Genomic DNA, 26,999 nt, shown 5'->3' with positions numbered 1-26,999 from the left:
TGTGCCCCCGCCGCCCCCCCCCCCCCAAAAGGGACCCGGGTGTCCCCCAGCCAATTCCCCCGCTTATAGGGACCCCCTGCCCCCCCCCAAGGTTCCTGGGTGCCCCCTGCCCCCCCCAAAGGGACCTTGATGCCCCCCTGACCCCCCCCCCCCGGTTCCTGGGTGCCCCCCCCAAGGTTCCTGGGTGCCCCCTGCCCCCCCCCCGAAACCTTGTTGCCCCCTCTACCCCCCTGCAAGGTTCCTTGTTGCCCCCCCCCCAAGGTTCCTGGGTAGCCCCTTCCCCCCCCAAGGTTCCTGGGTGCTGCCCCCCCCCGAAGGCACCTTGTTACCCCCCCCCCCTCCCCAAGGTTCCTGGGTGCCCCCCCACACCCCCTGCCCCCCAAGAGACCCAGCTCCCCCCCCCCGGTTCCTGGGTGTGCCCCCCCGAAGATACCTTGTTGCCCCCCCAAGGAACCTTGTTGCCCCCTCTACCCCCCGCAAGGTTCCTGGGTGCCCCCTTGGTTCCTTGCCCCCCCCAAAGTTCCTGGGTGCCCCCCCCCAGCCCCTTCCTCCCCCCCCCAAGGCTCCTGGGTGCCCCCCCAAGGCTCCTGGGTGCCCCCTGCCCCCCCCCGAAGGGACCTTGATACCCCCTCTACCCCCCTGCAAGGTTCCTGGGTGCCCCCTGCCCCCCCCCGAAGGTTCCTGGGTGCCCCCCCCAGCCCCTTCCCCCCCCCAAGGCTCCTGGGTGCCCCCGCACCCCCCGAAGGCACCTTGTTACCCCCTCTAAAGGTTCCTGGGTGCCCCCCCACACCCCCTACCTCCCCCCCCATGAGACCCAGCCCCCCCCCGGTTCCTGGGTGCCCCCCCTGGTTCCTGGGTGCCCCCCCCAAGGCTCCTGGGTGCCCCCTGCCCCCCCCCAAGGCACCTTGTTACCCCCTCTACCCCCTCCCCAAGGTTCCTGGGTGCCCCCCACACCCCCTGCCCCCCCCCCCCCCAGGAACCCACCTCCCCCCCCCATTCCCCCCCCCCCCCCCCATTTTACCTGCGCCACGGTGTCCCTCAGGGTGGGCGAGCGCCCGCGCCGGGTGGTGGTGGTGGCCATGGTGGTGGTGGTCTCCATGATGGTGGTGGCCATGTCCGGGGGGGCGGCGGTGGCGGCGCCGGGCGGGGGCGGCGCCGGGGGGGGGGGCTCCCCCACCAGCCTCAGGTCGCCCTCCAGGCGCACCCTGGGGTGCCCCTCGGCCGCCAGCGCCAGCACCTTGAGCCCGTTGTAGTAGAGCCCCGAGAGCTGCCCCTGGAAGGGGCGCCCGCGGTCGCGGCCCCCCACCCGCACGGCCGCCTGGCTGTTGAAGATGGTCAGCTGCCGGCCTGCGGGGAGAGCGCGCCTCGCAACGGGGTCCGGGGACGGGAACTGGGGGGGTCGGGGGGGGTACTGGGATCGGGGGTGGGGCCCGGGCCCAGGACTGGTAGCGGTTCTGGAGCCCGAGCCCATTGCTGGGACTGGTGGGGACTGGGGGGGCCACTGGGATCAGGGTTGGGGCCTGAGCCTGTTGGTGGGACTGGTACTGGTACTGGTACTGGAGTCTGACCCCATTGCGGGTACTGGTACTGGTACTGGTTCTGGTACTGGAGCCCGACCCCATTGCTGGGACTGGTATTGATGGGGTTGGGGGAGCCACTGGGATCGGGGTTGGGGCCCGGGCCCAGGACTGGTAGCGGTTCTGGAGCCCGACCCCATTGCTGGGACTGGGACTGGTACTGGTTCTGGGACTGGGACTGGAGTCTGACCCCATTGCTGGGACTGGGACTGGTATTGGTACTGGTTCTGGTACTGGAGCCCGACCCCATTGCTGGGACTGGGACTGGTATTGGTACTGGTTCTGGTACTGGGACTGGAGCCCGACCCCATTCTGGTACTGGGACTGGAACCCGACCCCATTGCTGGGACTGGGACTGGTATTGGTACTGGTTCTGGTACTGGAGCCTGAGCCCATTGCTGGGGACTGGGGACTGGTATTGGTACTCGGGGTTCTGGTACTGGGACTGGAGCCCAACCCCATTGCTGGTATTGGACTGGGACTGGTATTGGTACTGGTTCATGGTACTGGGACTGGAGCCCGACCCCATTGCTGGGACTGGGGGACTGGTATTGGTACTGGTTCTGGGTACTGGAGCCTGAGCCCATTGCTGGGACTGGGACTGGTATTGGTACTGGTTATGGTACTGGAGCCTGACCCCATTGCTGGGACTGGTGGGGATTGGAGGGGGGACCACTGGGATCTGGGGACCCCATTGGGGCCTGAGCCTGTTGGTGGGACTGGTACCAGAGCCCGACCCCATTGCTGGGACTGGGACTGGAGTCTGACCCCATTGCTGGGACTGGGACCAGAGCCCAATCCCATTGCTGGGACTGGGACTGGAGCCTGACCCCATTGCTGGGACTGGGACTGGAGCCCAACCCCATTGCTGGTTCTGGGACTGGTACTGGTTCTGGGACTGGGACTGGAGTCTGACCCCATTGCTGGGAGTGGGACTGGTATTGGTACTGGTTCTGGTACTGGACTGGGACCAGAGCCCAATCCCATTGCTGGGACTGGTACTGGAGCCCGACCCCATTGCTGGGACTGGTACTGGTACTGGTTCTGGTACTGGAGCACCCGACCCCATTGCTGGGACTGGTATTGATGGGGAACTGGGGGAGCCACTGGGATCTGGGGGTGGGGCCTGAGCCTGTTGGTGGGACTGGTACTGAGGTACTGAACCTGAGCCTGACCCCATTGCTGGGACTGGTACTGGTACTGGTACTGGTTCTGGTACTGGTACTGGAGCCTGACCCCATTGCTGGGACTGGTGGGGATTGGGGGGGCCACTGGGATCGGGGTTGGGGCCTGAGCCCGTTACTGGTACTGGTACTGGAACCCAGCCCCATAACCAGGACTGGGACCAGAGCCTGACCCCACTGATGGTACTGGTACTGGTACTGGAACCCGACCCCACTGCTGGTACCAGTACTGGAGCCTGACCCCATTGCTGGGACTGGTACCGGAACCTGAGCCCGTCACTGGGACCAGTACCGGAGCCTGACCCTGTCACTGGGACCAGTACTGGAGCCTGACCCCATAGCCATGACCGGGACCAGAGCCCGACCCCATTGCTGGTACTGGGATCAGAGCCCAACCCCCCTGGTACTACTGGTACTGGTACTGGAACCCGACGGGTACCCATTGCTGGTACCGGTACTGGAGCCTGACCCTGTCGCTGGCACTGGGACCAGAACCCAACTCCACTACTGGTACTGGTACCAGTCTGACCCCATTACTGGTACTGGTACTGGAGCCTGACCCCATTGCTGGGACTGGGACCAGAACCCAACTCCACTACTGGTACTGGTACCAGAGCCCAACCCTACTACTGGTACCAGCACTGGACCCCAACCCTGGGACCAGTAATGGCACTGGAATGGGCACTGGTACCAGTACCAGTACTGGAACCCAACCCTGTCACTGGTACCAGTACCAGAACCTGACCCTGCCACCAGTAACGGCACTGGAACGGGCACTGGGACCAGTACCAGTACTGGAACCCAACCCTGCCACTGGTACCAGTACCAGAACCTGACCCTGCCACCAGTAACGGCACTGGAACGGGCACTGGGACCAGTACCAGCACCAGGACCCAACCCTGTCACTGGTACCAGTACCAGAACCTGACCCTGCCACCAGTAACGGCACTGGAACGGGCACTGGGACCAGTACCAGTACTGGAACCCAACCCTGTCACTGGTACCAGTACCAGAACCTGACCCTGCCACCAGTAACAGCACTGGAACGGGCACTGGGACCAGTACCAGCACTGGGACCAGCACCGGAACTGGAACTGGGACTGAGCACCGGAACTGGGACCAGTACTGGGACCAGTGGGGTGTGGGGGTGGCCCCCCCGCCCTGCCCCTCCCCCCACCCCCACTCCATGCCCCTCCCCCACCCCCTCGCCCCTCCCCCCCCCCCCCTTTCCCCTCCCCCCCCCGTGCCCCCCCCGCGGTGGCCGTTAAAGGGACACCGACAGCGCTGGGGGGGGGAGGGGGGGGCACCACGGGCACGCTCGCGACACGGGGGGGGAGGGGGCGGGGGGGGCCGCTTGTGCACGCTCGGCCCTGGCACACGCACTCGTGCACACACACACTCGTGCGCACACACACACACAGACGCTCGTGCACGGGACCCACTTGTGCACCGCCATCGTGCACGCGGGTGGCCTTGCACACGCACTCGTGCACACGCGCACACGCTCGGGCACGCGCAGCACTCGCGCACGCTCGGCTCTCACGCGGGGCACTTGTGCACTCTCAGCTCTTGCACCAATGGTGCTCCTCCAGGCCTTGTGCACACACCCGACTTGTGCGCACACAGCACTTGTGCAACATCCTTGTGCACCCTCTCTCCTGCCTCTCCCACACTCACAGCCCTCGTGCTCTCACACCCTTGCTCGCACGCTCACTGCGCCTCTTGCACGCTCACCGTGCCGTTCACACGCTCACTATGCCGTTCACACGCTCACTGCGCCTCTTGCACACTCACCATGCCCACTTGCACTCTCACGGTGCTGCTCACACGCTCACCGTGCTGTTCACACGCTCCCATGCCACTTGCACACTCACGGTGCCACTTGCACGCTCACAGTGCCACTTACGCACTCACCGTGCCCACTTGCACACTCACCAGGCCCACTCACGAGGCCCACTTGCACACTCACCGTGCCCACTTGCACACTCACCGTGCCCACTCACACACTCACGAGGCCCACTCACACACTCACGAGGCCCACTTGCACACTCACCAGGCCCACTTGCACACTCACAGTGCCACTTACACACTCACTGTGCCCACTTGCACACTCACCAGGCCCACTCACACACTCACCAGGCCCACTTGCACGCTCACAGTGCCTCTTGCACGCTCACAGTGCCTCTTGCACACTTGTGCACGCCGGTGCGGCCGGCCCCGCGGGGCTGGGGGCGGTTAGCGGGGCGTTATGCGCGGTTTAGCGGGTTTAGGAGCGTTTAGGGCCACTACGGGGCCGGTCGGGGCCATTTTGGGGCCGTTTTGGGCCATTTTGGGCCGTTTGGGGGCTGTTCGGGTCCCTTTAACGGGGGCGGCTGCGGGGGCAGGGCTGCGGGCAGCGGGGTGCAGAGCCCGGGAGGGCGCCCGGTCACGTGACAGTGGGGTCACGTGATAAGAGGGTCACGTGGCACCAGGGTCACATGGCAAGGAGGTCACGAGGCACCGGGGGGCCTTGGACTCTGGGTCACGTGGCACAGGGGGGTCACATGACACCTGGGTCACGTGGCACCAAGGTCACGTGGCACCAGGGTCACGTGGCATCCAGGTCATGTGACACCTGGGTCATGGCACCTGGGTCACGTGACCCCCCCCCCGGGGGTGAGGGTCCCAGGCACTGGGGTCATGTGACAGGGTGCCAGGGTCACGTGATGCCACGTGACAGCGGGTGCCAAGGACACTGGGGGTCACGTGACACCGGGTGTCATTGGCGCTTGGGTCATGTGACACCGAGGCCACGTGGCACCTCGTGCCAAATATGCCATGGTCATGTGACACCAGGGTCACAGGCACATGGGTCACGTGACACCAGGGTCACATGACACCCAATACCAAGGTTACCAGGGTCACATGACACCGGGGGTCACAGGCACCAGGGTCACGTGACACCAGGGTCACATGACACCCAATACCAAGGTTACCAGGGTCACATGACACTGGGGGGGGGGGGGGGGGGGGGTCACAGGCACCAGGGTCACGTGACCCCGGGGTCACGGGTACCAGGGTCACACGACCCCTGCATCCACGTGACCCCCACCCCCCCGGCTCACGCCACACCCAGGCCCTGACCTCCTGGGTCACGTGACCCTCCCCCCCCGGGCGCTGCCCCGCGGGCTCGTTAGGGCGGCGCTAACGAGTTACCTTTGTCGAGCAGCCACTCATCGACTACCCGACCGAGCCGGTAGGGGATTCGCTGCCTGGCAATCGCCAGCCGCTCGCTATCCGCGCTGCCTTGAAGAGGGAGAAGAGGGTTAGGGGGCGGCTACGGGGGCGCCCGGGGCACCGCCGACGGGGGACAGGGGACGGGGACCGGGGACCGGCCGCGGGGGCGGGCGGCGGCGGGGGTGCTGTCGGCGGCGGCACGATGCGGCCGTGGTGGCGCCGTTGGTGTCAGCGTGGCACGGCCGGGGCGGCGCCAATGGCGTCAACGTGACGTGGCCGCGGTGGCACCGTTGGCGTCGATATGGCACGTCCGCGGTGACACAATCGGCGTCACCATGACATGGCCGTGGTGGCACCAGCGGTGACACAATCGGCGTCAACATGACATGGCCGTGGTGGCACCGTTGGCGTCACTATGGCACGGCCGCGGTGACACAATCGGCGTCACCATGACATGGCTGTGGTGGCACCGTTGGCATCAATACGGCACGGCCACGGTGACACAATCGGCGTCAACTTAGCATGGCCGTGGTGGCACCAGTGGTGACACAATTGGCGTCACCATGACATGGCCGTGGTAGCGCTGTTGGTGTCAGCATGGCACAGTCGTGGTGGCACCAATGGCGTCACCATGACATGGCCACGGTGGCACCGTTGGCGTCAACATGACATGGCCGCGGTGGCACCGCTGGCATCAATATGGCACGGCCGCGGTGACACAGTCGGCGTCAACATGACATGGCCGTGGTGGCACCAGTGGTGACACAATTGGCACCAACATGGCATGGCCCTGGTGTCACCGTTGGCATCAACACGACATGGCCATGGTGGCACCATTGACGTCAGCATGGCAAGGCCACGGTGACACAATTGGCATCAACATGGCACGGCCGTGGTGTCACCAGTGGAGTCAGTGTGACAAGGACATGGTGGCACCACTGGTGGCACCATGACGTGACCGCGACAATGCCGCTGGAACCACCCCTGGTGTCACCAGGACCTGGCGACGACAATACCATCGGGGTCACCGAGACACGGCCACGAGATCACCGCTGGGGTCACCACGACATGACCATGACAACGCCGTTGATGTCACCGTTGGTGTCACCGTTTGTGTCACCATGACATGACCACGACAATGCCATTGGTGTCACCATGACAGTACCGTTAACGTCACCATCGGTGTCACCAAGGCAAGACCGTGAGATCACCGTCGGTGTCACCACGACCTGCCCACGACAACACCACCAGCGTCACCGCGACCACAGCACCGTCACTGCCACGGCCACCTTGCCACCACCGGCGTCACCCAGATATGACGGCGTCACCGTCCCTGGTGCCACCACGACGTGGGTGCGGTGCCACCGCCAGCGTCCCCGCGGGCGTCCCCGTGGCGTGGCCTGGCCGCCGGGCGGCCGGATTTTGGGGGCGTTTATGCGGCGTTTAGGGGGGCGTTAGGGGGGTGCCCGGACGCCTGGGGCCTTCGTTAGCGCGGGGACCTCATTAGGGCTGCAATCGGTGCCTTAATTAGGGGACGGGGCTCCAGAGGGCTACGGGGAGGCTGCGGGGGCCTAGAGCAGGACTACGGGGGGGCTACGGGAGGGTACGGAGCACTATAGAGGCCTACAGGGAGAGTACGGAGGCCTATAGAGGCCTATAGGAGGGTACAGAGGCCTATAGAGGCCTATGGGAGGGTACAGAGTGCTATAGAGGCCTACAGGAAGAGTATGGAGGCCTATAGGAGGGTACAGAGCACTATAGAGGCCTACAGAAAGAGTGTAGAGGCCTACAGAGGCCTGCGGGAGGGTATGGAGCGCTATAGAGGCCTACAGGAAGAGTACAGAGGCCTATAGGAAGGTACGGAGCGCTATAGGGGCCTACAGGAAGAGTACAGAGGCCTATAGAGGCCTACAAGGAGGCACAGAGAGCTACAGAGGCCCATAGGAAGAGTACAGAGGCCTACAGGAAGGTACAGAGCGCTACAGAGGCCTACAGGAAGAGTAATGAGGCCTACAGGAAGAGTACAGAGGCCTATACGAAGAGTATAGAGGCCTACAAGAGGGTACAGAGCACTATAGAGGCCTACAGGAAGAGCACGGAGGCCTATAGAGGCATATAGGAAGGGTACGGAGGCCTACAAGAAGAGTATAGAGGCCTATAGGGGCCTACAAGAGGGTACAGAGTCCTACAGAGGCCTATAGGAGGGTACAGAGCACTACAGAGGCCTATAGGAAGAGTACAGGCCTATAGAGGCCTACAGGAAGAGTATGAAGGTCTATAGAGGCCTATAGAAAGGGTACAGAGGCCTATAGGAAGAGTACAGGCCTATAGAGGCCTACAGGAGTTTACAGAATGCTATAGAGGCCTATAGGAAGAGTAATGAGGCCTACAGGAGGGTACAGACTGTGATAGAGGCCTACCAGAAGTGTACAGAGGCCTATAGGAAGAGTAGAGAGGGCCTATAGAGGCCTACAGGAGGGTACAGAGCGCTATAGAGGCCTACAGGAAGAGTACGGAGGTCCCTACGGAGACCCTGTAGCTGCCCTGGATGTTCTGTTGTCGTGCTATACGCACTCAGGGCACTCTATATGCCCTCCAGGCATTCTATAGGTGCCCCAGACCCTCTCTGTGCACTCTACAGGTGCCCCAGGCCTTCTCTATGCACTCTATAGGTGCCCCTGGTGCTCTCTGCATGCTCCAGGCACTCTCTTGGCGCGCTCTATGCACTCAAGGCACCCTATAGGTGCCCTGGGGCGCTCTGTTGTCACACTATAAGCACTTGGTGCTCTATAGGCCCTCCAGGCACTCTGTAGGTGCCCCGGACCCTCTCTGTGCACTCTATAGTTGCTCCAGGCTCTCTCTTGGCACACTATACACACTCAGGGTGCTCTATAGGCCCTCAAGGCACTCTATAGTTGCCCCAGACCCTCTCTATGCACCCTATAGGTGCCCTGGACCCTCTCTTGGCGCACTCTACGCACTCGAGGCACCCTACAGGCACCCCGGGGTGCTCTCTTGGCGCACTATATCCACTCAGGGCGCTCTATAGGCCCTCCAGGCACTCTATAGGTGCTCTGGACCCTCTTTATGCGCTCTATAGGCGCTCTAGGCGCTCTCTTGGTGCACTCTACGCGCTCCAGGGACCCTATAGGTGCCCTGGACCCTCTCTATGCACTCTATAGGTGCCCTGGACCCTCTCCTGGCGCGCTCTACGCACTTGAGGCACCCTACAGGCACCCCGGGGTGCTCTCTTGGCACACTACATGCACGCAGGGCGCTCTATAGGCCCTCCAGGCACTCTATAGGTGCCCTGGACCCTCTTTATGCACTCTATAGGTGCCCCGGACCCTCTCTATGCACTCTATAGGTGCCCCGGACCCTCTCTTGGCGCGCTCTATGCACTCGAGGCACCCTACAGGCACCCCGGGGTGCTCTCTTGGCGCACTATATGCACTCAGGGCGCTCTATAGGCCCTCCAGGCACTCTACAGGTGCTCTGGACCCTCTTTATGCACTCTATAGGCGCTCTAGGCGCTCTCTTGGTGCACTCTACGTGCTCCAGGGACCCTATAGGTGCCCTGGACCCTCTCTATGCACTCTATAGGTGCCCCGGACCCTCTCCTGGCGCGCTCTACGCACTCGAGGCACCCTACAGGCACCCCAGGGTGCTCTCTTGGCACACTATATGCACGCAGGGCGCTCTATAGGCCCTCCAGGCACTCTATAGGTGCCCTGGACCCTCTCTACGCACTCTATAGGTGCCCCGGACCCTCTCTTGGCGCGCTCTACGCACTCGAGGCACCCTACAGGCGCCCCGGGGCGCCCCGCACTCCCTCTCCCCGCACCCTATAGGCGCCGCGGGCGCTGTCCCCGCGCCCTATAGGGGCCGGTACCTGCGGGGTAGCGCTCGTGCACGGGGCCGCCGTCCACCTGGAGCGTGGCGTTGCCGCCGCTGCGGGTGAAGCGCACGACGTGGAAGCGGCCGTCGCTGACGGCGGCGCCGCGCTCCTCCAGCGCGATGTCCTCGGTGCCCACGTTGAAGAGCACCCCCACCGCCCCCTGCGCCTGCGGGGGGGCCGTCACCGGGCGGCGGGGGGGGGGGAGGGGGGGGGACACCCCCGGATGTCCCTCCCCCTACCCCCCCGCGCCTCGCGGCACCGATACCCGCACCGAGACCGGACCCGTCGGCCCCATTCGTCCCCAACGCCCCCCCCAATGTCCCCATCGCACCCATTTGTCCCCCGATGTCCCCCAATGTCCCCATTCGTCCCCAATTGTCCCCATTTGTCCCCCCATGTCCCCATTCAGCCCCATCGGCCCCATTCGTCCCCAGTGCCCCCCAATGTCCCCATTTGTCCCCCAATGTCCCCAGTTCATCCCCAATGTCCCCAGTTTGTCCCCAGTTTGTCCCCGATGTCCCCAATTCGTCCCCAATTTTCCCTTTCAGCCCCATCGGCCCCATTCGTCCCCAATGCCCCCCAATGTCTCCGTTTGTCCCCAATGTCCCCAGCTCGTCCCCAATGCCCCCCAATGTCTCCATTCATTCCCAATGTCCCCAGTTTGTCCCCAATGTCACCAGTTCGTCCCCAGTTTGTCCCCGATGTCCCCAATTCGTCCCCAATTTTCCCTTTCAGCCCCATCGGCCCCATTCGTCCCCAATGCCCCCCAATGTCTCCATTTGTCCCCAATATCCCTAATTCGTCCCCAATGTCCCCAATATCCCCATTTGTCCCCAGCGTCTCCCCATTCACCCCAGTGTCCCCATTCATTCCCAATTTGTCCCCAGTTCGTCCCGATCCGTCCCCAGTTCGTCCCCAATGTCCCCATTCAGCCCCAATATCCCCCAATGTTCCCATTCGTCCCCAATGTTTCCCGGTGTCCAATCCCCCCAATTCCCCCCAATATCCCCAATCCCCCCCCCCCCTTATGACCCCACCACCACCCCATATGACCCCCCCTGACCCCATAACCCACCCCCCCCCGCCCCATAACCCCCCCCTTTATGATGTGGAGCTGCAGGAAGTCGCCCAGCCCCGCGGCACCCTCATTCCCCCAATCCCTCCAATCCCCCCCCAGTTCCCCCATTCCCCCCAATATCCCCAATTGCCCCACCCCATATGACCCCACCACCACCCCATATGACCCCCCGACCCCATACGCCCCCCCCCCCCGGCCCCATGGCCCCCCCTTACGATGTGGAGCTGCAGGAAGTCGCCCAGCCCCGCGGCACCCTCATTCCCCCAATCCCCCCAATCCCCCAGTTCCCCCATTCCCCCCAATATCCCCAACTCCCCCAACTCCCCCCACCCCATATGACCCCCCCCCGACCCCATACGGCCCCCCCCCCCGGCCCCACGGCCCCCCCTTACGATGTGGAGCTGCAGGAAGTCGCCCAGCCCCGCGGCACCCTCATTCCCCCATTCCCCCCCAATATCCCCAATACCCCCAATTGCCCCCAATTCCCCCCAATTCCCCCCACCCCATATGACCCCCGACCCCATATGACCCCCCCGACCCCATACGGCCCCCCCCCGGCCCCACGGCCCCCCCCTTACGATGTGGAGCTGCAGGAAGTCGCCCAGCCCCGCGGCGCTCTCCACGCGCAGCAGGACGGCGTCGCGCTGCTGGGTGCTGAAGCCCAGCGCCAGGCGGTCGGCGCGGGTGCTGGGCCGCTCGTTGGGGGGCCACGTGTAGGTGATCAGCGCCCCCCCTTGCCGAAGATGTACGTCGTGCCCGCTGCGGGGGGGGGATAGTTTTTTGGGGGGGGGGTTATTTTTTTTTGGGGGGGTATGGGGATTTTGGGGGCAGAATGTGGGATTTGAGGGATGTGGGGTTTGGGGGGTATGGGACCTTTTTGGGGGGGGACCTGGGATTTTTTTGGAGGGGGGTCTGGGATTTTTTTTTTTGGGGGGGGGACCTGGGATTTTTGGGGGGGCATGTTTTTTTTTTGGGGGGTTAGGGGATTTTGGGGGCAGAATGTGGGATTTGGGGGATATGGAGTTTGGGGGGTATGGGACCTTTTTTTTTGGGGGGGGGAACCTGTTTTTTTTTTTGGGGGGGGGGTCTGGGATTTTTTTGGAGGGGGGGATCTGGGATTTTCGGGGGGGTATTTTTTTGGGGGGTAGGGGATTTTGGGGCAGAATGTGGGATTTGGGGGATGTGGGGTTTGGGGGGTAAGGGACCTTTTTTTGGGGGGGGGGAACCTGGGATTTATTTGGAGGGGGGCTGAATTTTTTTTTGGGGGGGACCTGGAAACTTTGGGGGGGTTCTTTATTGGGGGGGGTATGGGATTTTATTTTGGGGGGGGGGTTATTTTGGGGAGGGAGGGTAATGGGGTATTTGGGGGCCACGTGTAGGTGATCAGCGCCCCCCTTGCCGAAGATGTACGTCATGCCCGCTGCGGGGGGGGGGATAAATTTTTTGGGGGGGGGGTATTTTTTTTTGGGGGGGGGGGGATTTTGGGGGGTTAAGGGATTTTTTTGGGGAAGTATAGGATTTTTTGGGGGGCGGGTATGGGATTTTTTTTTGGGGGGGGGTCTGGTATTTGGTGACTTATAGGATTTTTTTGGGGGGTAAGGGATTTTTTTGGGGGGGTTATGGGATTTTTTGGGGGGGGGGTATGGGATTTTTTTGGGGGGTAACCTGGCATTTTGGGGGGATAACCCGGGATTTTCTGGGGGGTATGTTTTTTTTGGGGGGGGGGGTTATGGGATTTTTTTTTGGGGGGGGGTATGGGATTTTGGGGGTATGGGATTTTTTGGGGGGGGGAGTATGGGGTTTGGGGGGGGGGGAACCTGGCATTTTGGGGCGGGGTATGGGATTTTTCTGGGGGAGGTTATAGGATTTGGGGGTATGGGATTTTTTTTTGGGGGGGGCACCTGGCATTTGGGGGCTACAGGATTTGGGGGGGGGGGGTAAGGGATTATTTTTTTGGGGGGGGGTACAGGATTTTGGGGGGCTATGGGATTTTTCTTGGGGCATTTTTGAGCGGGAACCTGGCATTTTTTGGGGGGATCCTGGGATTTTTGGGGGAGAAACCCGGCATTTTGGGGGGTGGGGAGAATCCTGGCATTTTGGGGCAAAACCCCAGCATTTTGGGGGAGGAACCGGGCGTTTGGGAGGGGGCACGCACAGCTCCAACCCCCCCCCGGCCCTGCACCCACACGCGTGTGCAAGGGGCGGCCCCAAACCCGGCGCAAACGGCCCCAAACCCCCGGGAATGGCCCCAAATCTAACACAGAGCCCCTAAATCCAGCAGAGTTGCCCCAAATCTGTTCCAGCTGCCCCAAATGCAGCACAAATGGCCCCAAATCCAACGCGGAGCCCCAAATCCACTGCAAACAGCCCCAAATCCGCTGCAAATGGCCCCAGATCTCATACGGAGACCCCAAAATCGCTGCAAATAGCCCCAAATCTCATACGGAGACCCCAAAACCACTGTAACTGCCCCAAAACCACTGCAACCACCTCAAATCTGCTGCAAATGGCCCCAAATCTCATACAGAGACCCCAAAACCTCTGCAAATGGCCCCAAATCTCACACAGAGACCCCAAAACCACTGCAACTGCCCCAAAACCACTATAACTGCCCCAAATCTGCTGTAAATGGCCCCAAATCTCATACAGAGACCCCAAAAACGCTGCAAATGGCCCAAATCTGCTGTAAATGGCCCCAAATCTCACAGAGACCCCAAAACCGCTGCAAATGGCCCAAATCTGCTGCAAATGGCCCCAAATCTTATGCAGAGACCCCAAAACCACTGTAACTGCCCCAAATCTGCTGTAAATGGCCCCAAATCTCATACGGAGACCCCAAACCCACTGCAACTGCCCCAAATCTGCCGCAAATGGCCCCAAATCTCATACGGAGACCCCAAAACCACTGTAAATGGCCCCAAATCTCACACAGAGACCCCAAAACCACTGTAACTGCCCCAAATCTGCTGCAAATGGCCCCAAATCTTATGCAGAGACCCCAAAACCACTGCAAATGGCCCCAAATCTTATGCAGAGACCCCAAAACCACTGTAAATGGCCCCAAATCTCACACAGAGACCCCAAAACCACTGTAACTGCCCCAAATCTGCTGCAAATGGCCCCAAATCTCATACAAAGACCCCAAAACCACTGTAACTGCCCCAAATCTGCTGCAAATGGCCCCAAATCTCATACAAAGACCCCAAAACCACTGTAACTGCCCCAAATCTGCTGCAAATGGCCCCAAATCTCACACAGAGACCCCAAAACCACTGTAAATGGCCCAAAACCACTGTAACTGCCCCAAAACCACTGCAAATGGCCCCAAATCTCACACAGAGACCCCAAAACCACTGTAACTGCCCCAAATCTGCTGCAAATGGCCCCAAATCTTATGCAGAGACCCCAAAACCACTGCAAATGGCCCCAAATCTTATGCAGAGACCCCAAAACCACTGCAAATGGCCCCAAATCTCACACAGAGACCCCAAAACCGCTGCAAATGGCCCAAATCTGCTGTAAATGGCCCCAAATCTCATACAGAGACCCCAAAACCACTGTAACTGCCCCAAATCTGCTGCAAATGGCCCCAAATCTCATACAAAGACCCCAAAACCACTGTAACTGCCCCAAATCTGCTGCAAATGGCCCCAAATCTCATACAAAGACCCCAAAACCACTGTAACTGCCCCAAATCTGCCGCAAATGGCCCCAAATCTCATACGGAGACCCCAAAACCACTGCAAATGGCCCCAAATCTCACACAGAGACCCCAAAACCACTGTAACTGCCCCAAATCTGCTGCAAATGGCCCCAAATCTCACACAGAGACCCCAAAACCACTGTAACTGCCCCAAAACCACTGTAACTGCCCCAAAACCACTGCAAATGGCCCCAAATCTCACACAGAGACCCCAAAACCACTGTAACTGCCCCAAATCTGCTGCAAATGGCCCCAAATCTCACACAAAGACCCCAAAAACGCTGCAAATGGCCCCAAATCTTATGCAGAGACCCCAAAACCACTGTAACTGCCCCAAAACCACTGCAAATGGCCCCAAATCTCATACAGAGACCCCAAACCCGCTGCAAGTGTCCCATATTTGCTGCAAATGGCCCCAAATCTTATGCAGAGACCCCAAAACCACTGTAACTGCCCCAAATCTGCTGTAAATGGCCCCAAATCTCATACGGAGACCCTAAAAACACTGCAAGTGCCCCAAATCTGCTGCAAATGGTCCCAAATCTCACACAGAGACCCCAAAACCACTGCAACTGCCCCAAAACCTGCTGAGAGCCCCCAGGGTGGTCACAGACCCCACAGATGGGGGGAGGAAGAGGAGGAAGAGGAGGAGGAGGAGGAGGAGGAGGAGGAGGAGGAGGAAGAGGAGGAGGAGGAGGAGGAGGAGGAAGGGCAGGAGGAGCCCACGGGTTTTGGTGTCCCCGGGAACAGGAGGAGGAGGAAGGTGAGGAAGAAGAGGAGGAAGGCAAGGAGGAGGAAGGCAGAAAGTGAGGAAAAGGAGGACGAAGGAGGAGGCCAGGAGGAGGCGAGGAAGAGGAAGATGAGGAAAAGGAGGAGGAGGAGGAGGAGGAAGGCCAGGAGGAAAGCGAGGAAACTGAATGCCAGGAGAGGAAGAGGACGAGGAGGAAGAAGAAGGCGAGGAGGAGGAAGGTGATGAAGAGGAGGAAGAGGAAGGCCAGTGGAGGAGGAAGATGGCGAGGAGGAAGGTGAGAAAAAGAAGAAGGGGAAGGCGAGAGAGAGGAGGATGAGGAGGAGGAAGAAGGCGAGGAGGAAGGCGAAGAGAAAGAGAAAGGGGGAGGAGGAGGAGGAAGAAGAGGGAGGTGAGGAGGAGGAGGAAGAAGGTGAGGAAGAGGAGGAGGAGGAAGAAGAAGGTGAGGAAGAGGAGGAGGGGGAAGAAGAAGGTGAGGAAGAGGAGAGCAAGGAACAGGAAGGCGATGGAGGAGGAAGGCGAGGAGGAAGAGGGGGAGGCAAAGAAGGTGAGGAAGATGATGGAGGAGGAAGAAAAGGGAGGTGAGGAGGAGGAGGAAGGTGATGGAGAAGGATGAAGAGGAAGGTGAGAAAGAGGAGGAGGAAGAGAGAGAGGAGGAGGAAGGCGAAGAAAATGAGAACGAGGAGGAAGGCGAGGAAGAGGAAGGTGATGGAGGAGGAAGAGAGGTGAGGAAGAGGAGGAGGAAGGTGAGGAAAACGAGAATGAGGAGGAAGAGAAGAGGAGGAGGAGAAGGAAGGGAAGGAAGGAGGAGGAAGAAGGTGAGGAAGAGGAGGAGGAAGAGGAAGGTGAGGAGGAGGAAGGTGATGGAGGAAGAAGGAGAGAAGGAGGAGGAGGAGGAGAGGAGGAAGATGATGGAGAAGGAAGGTGTGGAAAAGGAGGAGGAAGAGGGAGGTGAGGAGGAGGAGGAGGAGGAGGAAGGTGATGGAGGAAGAAGGAGAGAAGGAGGAGGAGGAGGAGAGGAGGAAGATGATGGAGAAGGAAGGTGTGGAAAAGGAGGAGGAGGAAGAGGGAGGTGAGGAGGAGGAGGAAGATGAAGAGGAAGGTGGTAGAGGAGGAAGGTGAAGAAGAGGAAAATGGAGGAGGAAGGCGAGGAAGAGGAGGAGGAGGGGCGAGGAAGAGGATGGAAAAGAAAGAGAAAGGTGATGGAAGAGGAGGAGGAGGAGGAGGAGGAGGGAAGGAAGACCAGGAGGAGGAGGAGGAGGAGAGGGGAGGAAGACTAGGACAAAGAGAAGGAGGAGGAAGGCGAGGAGGAGGAAGACCAGGACAAGGAAGAGGAGGAGGAAGGCCAAAGAGGAGGAAGAGGAGGAAGACTTGGAGGAAGAGAAGAAGGAAGAAGGCCAAAGAGGAGGAGGAGGAGGGAAGGAAGACTCGGAGGAGGAGGAGGAGGAGGAGGAGAGGGGAGGAAGACTAGGACAATGAGAAGGAGGAGGAAGGCGAGGAGGAGGAGGAGGAAGACCAGAATGAGGAAGAGGAGGAAGGCCAAAGAGGAGGAGGAGGAGGAAGACTTGGAGGAAGAGGAGGAGGAAGATGAGGACAAAGAGGAGGAGGAGGAGGAGGAGGAGGAGGAGGAGGAAGACCAGGAGGAGGAGGAAAATGTGGAGGAGGAGGAAGACTAGGATGAAGATGAGGAGGAGGAGGAAGAAGGAGGAAGACTAGAAGGAAGAGGAGGAGGAGGGAGGCCAGGAGGAGGAGGAGGGCAGAGGAAGACTAGGACAAAGAGAAGAAGGAAGAAGGCCAAGGAGGAGGAGGAGGAGGAGGAGGAGGAGGAGGAGGAGGAGGAGGAGGAAGAGGAGGAGGAAGAGGAGGAGGAAGAGGTGGACGGAGGAAGACTAGAAAGAAGAGGAGGAGGAAGACCAAAGAGGAGGAGGAGGAGGAGGAGGAGGAGGAGGAAGAACAGGAGGAGGAAGGCCAAAGAGGAGGAGGAGGAGGAAGGCCAGGGAAGAAGAGGAGGATGGAGGAAGAGTAGGACGAAGAGAAGAAGGAAGAAGGCCAAAGAGGAGGAAGAGGAGGAGGAAGGCCAGGGGGATGAGGAGGCGGAGGAGGAGGAGGAGGAGGAGGAGGAGGAGGAGAGGAAGACTAGAAAGAAGAGGAGGAGGAGGAGGAAGGCCAAAGAGGAGGAGGAGGAAGATGAGGAGGAAGAACAGGAGGAGGAAGGCCAAAGAGGAGGAGGAGGAGGAGGAGGAGGAGGAGGAATACTAGAAAGAAGAGGAGGAGGAGGAAGGCCAAAGAGGAGGAGGAGGAGGAGGAAGACTAGAAGGAAGAGGAGGAGGAGGAAGACCAGGAGGATGAGGAGGAGGAGGAGGAGGAGGAGGAGGAGGAGGAAGACTAGAAAGAAGAGGAGGAGGAGGAAGGCCAAAGAGGAGGAGGAGGAAGATGAGGAGGAGGAGGAAGAAGACTAGGACAAAGAGAAGGAGAAGGAGGAGAGGAAGAAGAGGAGGAGGAGGAGGAAGACTAGAAGAAAGAGGAGGAGGAGGAGGAAGACCAGGAGGAGGAGGAGGAGGAGGAGAGGAAGACTAGGACATAGAGAAGGAGGAAGGAGGAAGACTAGAAGGAAGAGGAGGAGGAAGGCCAAAGAGGAGGAAGAGGAGGAGGAGGAAGACCAGGAGGAGGAGGGTGGGGGAAGACTAGGACGAAGAGGAGGAGGAGGAGGAGGAAGGAGGAAGACTAGAAAGAAGAGGAGGAGGAGGAAGGCCAAAGAGGAGGAGGGGGAGGAGGAGGAGGAAGAGGAGGAAGAGGAGGGAGGAGGAAGACTAGAAAGAAGAGGAGGAGGAGGAGGAGGAGGAGGAGGAGGAGGAGGAGGAGGAGGACGAAGGGCCAGGGGGATGAGGAAGAGAAGGAGGATGAGGAAGAGGAGGAAGGAGGAAGACTAGAAGGAAGAGGAGGAGGAGGAAGGCCAAAGACGAAGAGGTGGAGGAGGAGGAGGAGGAGGAGGAAGGCCAAAGAGGAGGAGGAGGGGGGGGAGGCAGGCTCACCGTGGGCGCCGCGGGTGAGGAAGGGCGCGCGGTTGATGGCGACGGGCCCGGCGCGGTGCCGGTGGAAGTGGTGCACGTGGTGGGTGCTGGACAGGCTGGAGGACACCCGCGCCCCCCGCGCCCCCCCCACAGCGCCCCCAGCGCCAGCAGCGCCAGCCCCAGCGCCCCCCCCATGCCGCTCAGCGCCCCCCCGCCATGGGGGGGGGGGGGCCTAAAGTGGGGGGGATGGGGGGGGTGGGGTTGGGGGGGGGGGGAGCCCCTAAAGTGGGGGGGGAAATGGGGGGGGGTAAATGGGGGGTGGGGGGGTGAGGGGGGTTAGGTGGGGGGGGGGGGAAATGGGGGGGATGGGGGGGGGAAATGGGGGGTGGGGGGTGAGGGGGCTTAGATGGGGGGGGAGCCCCTAAAATGGGGGGGGGGGGGGGGGGGGGGGATGGGGGGGAAATGGGGGGGTGGGGGGGTGAGGGGGGGTAAATGGGGGGTAAATGGGGGGAGCCCCTAAAATGGGGGGGGGGGGGGGATGGGGGGGGGGGAAATGGGGGGGTAAATGGGGGGGTGGGGGGGAAAAGGGGTTAGATGGGGGGGGAGATGGGGGGGGGGAAATGGGGGGGGAGCCCCTAAAATGGGGGGGGGAAATGGGGGGGGGATGGGGGGGTAAATGGGGGGGTAAATGGGGAGGGAGCCCCTAAAGTGGGGGGGGAGATGGGGGGAGCCCCCTAAAATGGGGGGGCAAAGGGGGGGGACCCCTTAAAAGGGGGGGGGGTTAAATGAGGGGGGAGATGGGGGGCAGCCCCTAAAAGGGGGGGGGGGGGGGGAAATTGGGGGGAGGGAGCCCCTAAAATTGGGGGGGGGGGGGGGATGGGAGGAGCACCTTGAAGGGGGGGGGCGAGCCCCTAAAAATGGGGAGGGGGGTCCTGAAATGGGGGATGGGGGCTAAAGGGGGGGGGGCTAAAAGGGGGGGGCTAAAAGGGGGGGGGGCTAAAAGGGGGGGGGCTAAAAGGGAGCCCCTAAAATAGGGGGAGCCCCCGAGGTGGGCGGGGGGGCACCCCAAAAGGGGGTGGGGGGGGTGACCCCAAAACGAGGGGGGCCCGAATCAGCCCCAATTCACCCCAAAATGGGGGGGGACCCAAATCAGCCCCAATTCACCCCAAAAAGCTGAGGGGGCCCAAATCAGCCCCAATTCACCCCAAAATGGGGGAACCCGAATCAGCCCCAATTCACCCCAAAATGGGGAGGGGGACCCAAATCAGCCCCAATTCACCCCAAAATGGGGAGGGGGACCCAAATCAGCCCCAATTCACCCCAAAAGCTGAGGGGGACCCAAATCAGCCCCAATTCACCCCAAAATGGGGAGGGGGACCCAAATCAGCCCCAATTCACCCCAAAATATGGGGGGGGGGGTGGAAATCACCCTTTAAGGGACCGGGGAGCCCCAAATCTGCCCCGATCCACCCCAAAACGGGGCCGCGCAGCTTCGAGCCCCCCCCCCCCAAAAAAAAAAAAACGGGAAGGCCCCGACCCGGCCCCGACCCCCCCCCCAAAAAAGGGGCTGGGGGACCCCAAAATCTGCCCGGGGGGGGGCTGAAACCCCCCCCAGAAATGGGGCTGGGGAGGCCCCGAATCACCCCCAAATCACCCCAAAACGGGGCCGGCCCCGAATTCCCCCAAAATCACCCCAAAATAGGCCGGAAGTGGGAAGGGGGGGGCCTGCTGGGGGGGGGGGGGAACCCCGAGTGCCCCCCCCCGGGGCGGGGGCCCTGGATCCCCCCCCCCGGGGCTCGGCGCCGCCTGCGGGGGGGCCAGGGCGCGGGGGGCGGGGGGGGGGGGGGCTCAGAGGGGTCGAGCATGGCCCGGGGGGGGGAGGGCGGGGGGGGGGGGGGGGGCGGGGGGGGGGCTGGGAGATGTGGGGCTGGGGGATGTGGGGCAGGGATGTGGGGCTGGGGGATGTGGGGCTGGGGGAGATGTGGGGCAGGGGATGGAGGATGGAGGCTGAGGGATGGGGAGATGTGGGGCAGGGGGATGTGGGGCTGGGGGATGTGGGGCAGGGGGATGTGGGGCAGGGGGATGTGGGGCAGGGGATGGAGGGTGGGGAGATGTGGGGCTGGGGGGATGTGGGGCGGGGGAGATGTGGGGCTGGAGGGATGGGGAGTTGTGGGGCGGAGGAGATGGGGGAGATGTGGGGCAGGGGGATGTGGGGCAGGGGTGTGGGGCAGGGAGATGTGGGGCGAGATGTGGGGCAGGGGAGATGGAAGATGGGGAGATGTGGGGCGGGGATGTGGGGCTGGGGGATGTGGGGCTGGGGGAGATGTGGGGCAGGGGGGATGTGGGGCAGGGGATGGAGGATGGAGGCTGAGGGATGGGGAGATGTGGGGCAGGGGGATGTGGGGCAGGGGGATGTGGGGCAGGGGATGGAGGGTGGGGAGATGTGGGGCTGGGGGGATGTGGGGCGGGGGAGATGTGGGGCTGGAGGGATGGGGAGTTGTGGGGGCGGAGGAGATGGGGAGATGTGGGGCAGGGGGATGTGGGGCAGGGGTGTGGGGCAGGGAGATGTGGGGCGAGATGTGGGGCGAGATGTGGGGCAGGGGAGATGGAAGATGGGGAGATGTGGGGTGGGGATGTGGGGCGGGGAGATGTGGGGCAGGGGATGGAGGCTGAGGGATGGGGAGATGTGGGGTGGGGGAGATGTGGGGCTGGAGGATGTGGGTCCAGACGATGTGGGGCGGGGGAGATGTGGGGCCGGAGGCTGATGGATGGGGAGATGTGGGGCAGGAGGGTGTGGGGCCGGGAGATGTGGGGCTGGGAGATGTGGGGCTGGAGGGACGGGGAGTTGTGGGGCGGGGGAGATGGGGGGATGTGGGGCTGGGGGATGGAGGATGGGGAGATGTGGGGTGGGGGGGATGTGGGGTGGGGGAGATGGGGGGGAGATGTGGGGCCGGAGGATGGGGAGATGTGGGGCGGGGGAGATGGGGAGCTGTGGGGCGGGGATGTGGGGCAGGAGGCTGTGGGGCGGGGGGCTGCGGGCAGCTGCCGAGGCCGCTGAAGATGAGGAGGGGTCGGGTGGGGGGGGGGATGGGGGCGGCGGGGGGGGGGGGGGGGGGTCTCTGGCCTGGCGGGCGGCGGCGGCGGCTCCCGTGGGGCGCGGTGCGGGGCGCTGCGGGGCGCCGTGGGGCGCGGAGGGGCCGCGGGTGGCCGTGGGGCGGCGGCGGCGGCGGCTGCTGCAGCGGGAGGGGCGGCGGAGGGGGAGGGCCGGGGGGAGGGGCGCGGGGGGGAGGGGCCGCGGCGCGACCCACGGAGGGGGGGGGGGGGGGACCCCACGGGGAGCACCCCACAACGCCAACGCCGCCGCCCCGGGGGGAGGGGCACGGGGAGGATCCACGGGGACCCCACGGGGACCCCACGGAAATCCTATAAGGACCCACGGAGACGCCACGGAAATCCTACAAGGGGTCACGGAGACCCCACGGAGACCCCACGGGAACCCCACAGAAATCCTATAAGGACCCACGGAGACCCCACAGAGACCCCACGGAGACCCCACAGAGACCCCACGGAGACCCCACGGAGACCCCACGGAGACCCCACGGAAATCCTATAAGGACCCACGGAGACCCCACGGAAATCCTATAAGGACCCATGGAGACCCCACGGAGACCCCACGGAAATCCTATAAGGACCCATGGAGACCCCACGGGGACCCCACGGAAATCCTATAAGGGGTCACGGAGACCCCACAGAGACCCCACGGAAATCCTATAAGGACCCACGGAGACCCCATGGAGACCCCACAGAAATCCTATAAGGACCCACGGAGACCCCACGGAGACCCCACAGAAATCCTATAAGGACCCACGGAGACCCCACGGAAATCCTACAAGGGGTCACGGAGACCCCACGGAGACCCCACAGAGACCCCACGGAAATCCTATAAGGACCCACGGAGACCCCACGGAGACCCCACGGAAATCCTATAAGGACCCACGGAGACCCCACAGAGACCCCACGGAAATCCTATAAGGACCCACGGAGACCCCACGGAAATCCTATATGGACCCACGGAGACCCCACAGAGACCCCACGGAAATCCTATAAGGACCCACGGAGACCCCACGGAAATCCTATAAGGACCCACGGAGACCCCACAGAGACCCCACGGAAATCCTATAAGGACCCACGGAGACCCCACGGAAATCCTATAAGGACCCATGGAGACCCCACGGAAATCCTATATGGACCCACGGAGACCCCACGGAAATCCTATAAGGACCCACGGAGACCCCACGGAAATCCTATAAGGACCCACGGAGACCCCACGGAAATCCTATATGGACCCACGGAGACCCCACGGAAATCCTATATGGACCCACGGAGACCCCACGGAAATCCTATAAGGACCCACGGAGACCCCACGGAAATCCTATAAGGACCCATGGAGACCCCACGGAAATCCTATATGGACCCACAGAGACCCCATGGAGACCCCACGGAAATCCTATAAGGACCCACGGAGACCCCATGGAGACCCCACGGAAATCCTATAAGGACCCACGGAGACCCCACAGAAATCCTACAAGGGGTCACGGAGACCCCACGGAGACCCCACGGAGACCCTACGGAGACCCCACGGAAATCCTATAAGGACCCACGGAGACCCCACGGAGACCCCACAGAGACCCCACAGAAATCCTATAAGGACCCACGGAGACCCCACGGAGACCCCACAGGGACCCACGGAGACCCCACAGAGCCCCACAAGGACCTGTAGAGACCCCACGGGGACCCCAAGAAAATCCTACAGGGACCTATGGACACCCCATAGAGCTCCACGAGGATCTATAGGGACCCTACAAGGACCCACGGAGACCTATAGAGACCCCATAGGGAACCACAAGGACCCACGGAGACCCCATCGAGACCCCCCCAAAAACCCTACAAGGACCTATAGAGACCCCATAGAGCCCCACAGGAACCTATAGAGACCCCATAGAGACCCCGTGGGGACCCAGGAAGCCCCCAGGGACCCATGGAGACCTATAGAGACCCCCAAAAACCCTACAAGGACCTATAGAGACCCCATAGAGCTCCACGAGGACCTATAGAGACCCCACGGAGACCCACAGGAACCTATAGAGACCCCACAGAGCCCCACCAGGACCTATAGAGACCCCACGGAGACCCACAGGAACCTATAGAGACCCCACAGAGCCCCACCAGGACCTATAGAGACCCCACGGAGACCCCACAAGGACCCACGGAGACCCCATCGAGACCCCCCCAAAAACCCTACAAGGACCTACAGAGACCCCGTAGAGACCCCACAAGGACCCCCCGAAGCCCCCAGCAGCCTCCAGCCCCATAGCATCGCCCTGCCCCACATCCCCCTGCCCCACATCCCCCTGCCCCACATCCCCCTGCCCCACATCCCTGCCCCACATCTCCCTGCCCCACATCTCCCTGCCCCACATCCCCGCCCCACACATCCCTGCACGTGGGGACTCCCGAGACTCGTGCAACGCACGAGGGGACACGCGGAGGCCCGTGCAAGGTGCACGGGGGTTCCTTGTGCACCACACACGGGGACACAAAGACCCCGTGCGACGCACGTGGGGGCTCCTGGGACTTGTGCAATGCACAAGTGGGCACAGGGGCCCCGTGCGACGCACGTGGGGGCTCCTGGGACTTGTGCAATGCACAAGTGGGCACAGGGGCCCCGTGCGACGCACGTGGGGGCTCCTGGGACTTGTGCAATGCACAAGTGGGCACAGGGGCCCCGTGCGACGCACGTGGGGGCTCCTGGGACTTGTGCAATGCACGAAGGGACACAAAACCACGTGCAATGCACAGGGGGCCCCCTGCACCTCGTGCAACTTGCACAGGGACCCCGTGCAACGCACGTGAGCACTCCTGCACCTTGTGCAATGCACGTGGGGACACGAGGACCCTGTGCAATGCACATGGGGACTCCTGAGACTTGTGCAACGCACCTGGGGACACAAAGAGCCTGTGCAACGCACCTGGGGACCCCGTGCAACGCACAAGGGACCCCTGCACCTCGTGCAATGCACGAAGGGACACACAGACCCCGTGCAACGCACAAGGGGACCCCTGCACCTCGTGCAACACACACATGGGGACACAAAGACCCCGTGCAACGCACGTGGGGACCCCTGCACCTCACACAATGCACGGGGGACTCCCGAGACTTGTGCAACGCACCTGGGGACACAAAGAACCTGTGCAACACACACGGGGACCCCATGCAACGCACACGGGACTCCTGCACCTCGTGCAACGCACACATGGGGACACAAGGACCCCGTGCAACGCACACGGGGCTCCTGCACCTCGTGCAACACACACATGGGGACACAAGGACCCCGTGCAACGCACGTGGGGACCCCTGCACCTTGTGCAATGCATGGGGAGGACTCCTCAGACTTGTGCAACGCACACCCGGGGACACAAAGACCGCGTGCAACGCACAAGAGGAGCCCTGCACCTCGTGCAATGCACATGGAGACCCCTGCACCTCACGCAATGCACGTGGGGACTCCCAAGACTTGTGCAACGCACACCTGGGGACCCCGTGCAATGCACGAAGGACACACAGACCCCGTGCAATGCACAAGAGGAGTCCTGCACCTCGTGCAACACACACATGGGGACACAAAGACCCCGTGCAACGCACAGGGGGTCCCCTGCACCTCGTGCAATGCCAGGGGGGGACTCCCCGGTGCACCACGCGCTGTGGAACCTGCACCTCGTGCAATGCACGGGGGGACTCCTGAGACTTGTGCAATGCAGAAGGGGACCCCGTGCAATGCACAAGGGGACCCCTGCACCTCGTGCAATGCACGTGGGGACTCCCGAGACTTGTGCAACGCACACGTGGGGACACAAAGACCCCGTGCAACGCACGAGGGGACCCCTGCACCTCGCACAACGCACTGGGGGGGGACCCGGGGACCCTGCGCAACGCCCCCGCTCCTCATGCAAAGGGTCCTGGGACCCCCCCAAACCCCCCAGGACCCCCTCCAAAACCCCCCGGACCCCCCCCCCAAAACCCCCGGGAGCCCCCAAAACCCCTCAGGACCCCTCCCAGGACCCCCAGGACCCCCCGGACCCCCCGGACCCCCGGGACCCACGCTCGGTGCAGGCGGGGCCGCGGTGGGCGCTCATGGAGCAGTCGCAGCTGAAGCCGTCCCACTGCTGCAGGCACACGCCCTGGTTGGCGCACGAATCCTCGGCGCACGTCGTGCTGGGGCCTGGGGGGGGACACAAGGGGGGGGCACCCATGGGTGGGGGTACAGCAACAAGGGGGCACCCATGGGTGGCGCCTCCTCCAGCCCGCTTTAAGTGATGGGAACGGGAGCCCCTCTTGCAGACCCCCCACTCCAACCCCAGAAGCGCTGGGCGCCCCCCTGCGCCCCCCTCTGCATTTCCCCCCCCATTTACCCCAGACCCCCCCCGTAGCCCCCCAAACCCCCCCATACCCCCCCCGTTTCCCCAAGCCCCCCAAACCCCCCCATATCCCCCCATATCCCCCCAACCCCCCCCATATCCCCCCCATATCCCCCTATAACCCCCCCCCCAAACCCCCCCCCCCCCGTACCCCCCCAGCCCCCCCACTCACCCTGGCAGCCCCGCTGGACGCCCCCCGCGGTGCAGCGCGTCCCAACCCCCCCCCCAAACCCCCCCCCATATCCCCCCCATACCCCCCCCAAACCCCCCCCCATATCCCCCCCCCCAAACCCCCCCATATCCCCCCCCGTATCCCCCCCCACCCCCCCCCCCCATATCCCCCCCAAACCCCCCATATCCCCCCCACCCCCCCCCATACCCCCCCACCCCCCCCATATCCCCCCCCCAACCCCCCCCCCATATCCCCCTGTATCCCCCCCATACCCCCCCCCATATCCCCCTATAACCCCCCCCGTACCCCCCCGTACCCCCCAGCCCCCCACTCACCCTGGCAGCCCCGCTGGATGCCCCCCCCCTGCCGTGCAGCGCATCCCAAACCCCCCATATCCCCCCATATCCCCCCCATACCCCCCCCCATATCCCCCCCAAACCCCCCCATATCCCCCCCAACCCCCCCGTACCCCCCCGGCCCCCCCCCACTCACCCTGGCAGCCCCGCTGGACGCCCCCCCGCGGTGCAGCACGTCCCAACCCCCCCAAACCCCCCCCATATCCCCCCATACCCCCCCAAAGCCCCCCATATCCCCCCCAACCCCCCCATATCCCCCTGTATCCCCCCCAACCCCCCCCATATCCCCCCCAAACCCCCCATATCCCCCCCATATCCCCCCCCCATACCCCCCCCAACCCCCCCCATATCCCCCCCCCCAAACCCCCCCCCATAACCCCCCCCCCAAACCCCCCCCCAAACCCCCCGTATCCCCCCAAACCCCCCCATATCCCCCCCAAACCCCCCCAATCCCCCCGTACCCCCCCCCCCCCCCCCCCCCACTCACCCTGGCAGCCCCGCTGGATGCCCCCCGCCGTGCAGCGCATCCCCCAAACCCCCCGATATCCCCCCATATCCCCCCCAAACCCCCCCATATCCC

At 62.9% G+C, this 26,999-nt stretch overlaps 1 protein-coding gene across 1 annotated transcript in view; it reads right to left on the bottom strand.

Moving 5' to 3' along the window:
• Positions 1-26,999, bottom strand: part of LOC136788703 (neurexin-2-like) — an 83,623-nt gene that overhangs the window by 7,337 nt on the left and 49,287 nt on the right. The window contains 6 exon segments of the mRNA XM_066987333.1: positions 1,022-1,347; positions 5,957-6,046; positions 9,870-10,041; positions 11,532-11,680; positions 11,683-11,712; positions 25,576-25,695. Coding sequence (XP_066843434.1) covers positions 1,022-1,347; positions 5,957-6,046; positions 9,870-10,041; positions 11,532-11,680; positions 11,683-11,712; positions 25,576-25,695 — 887 coding nt within the window.

Source organism: Anser cygnoides, chromosome W, assembly GCF_040182565.1.
Source record: "Anser cygnoides isolate HZ-2024a breed goose chromosome W, Taihu_goose_T2T_genome, whole genome shotgun sequence".
In the NCBI taxonomy this organism is placed as follows: domain Eukaryota; kingdom Metazoa; phylum Chordata; class Aves; order Anseriformes; family Anatidae; genus Anser; species Anser cygnoides.
This window is presented reverse-complemented; position numbering and strand designations above follow the sequence as displayed.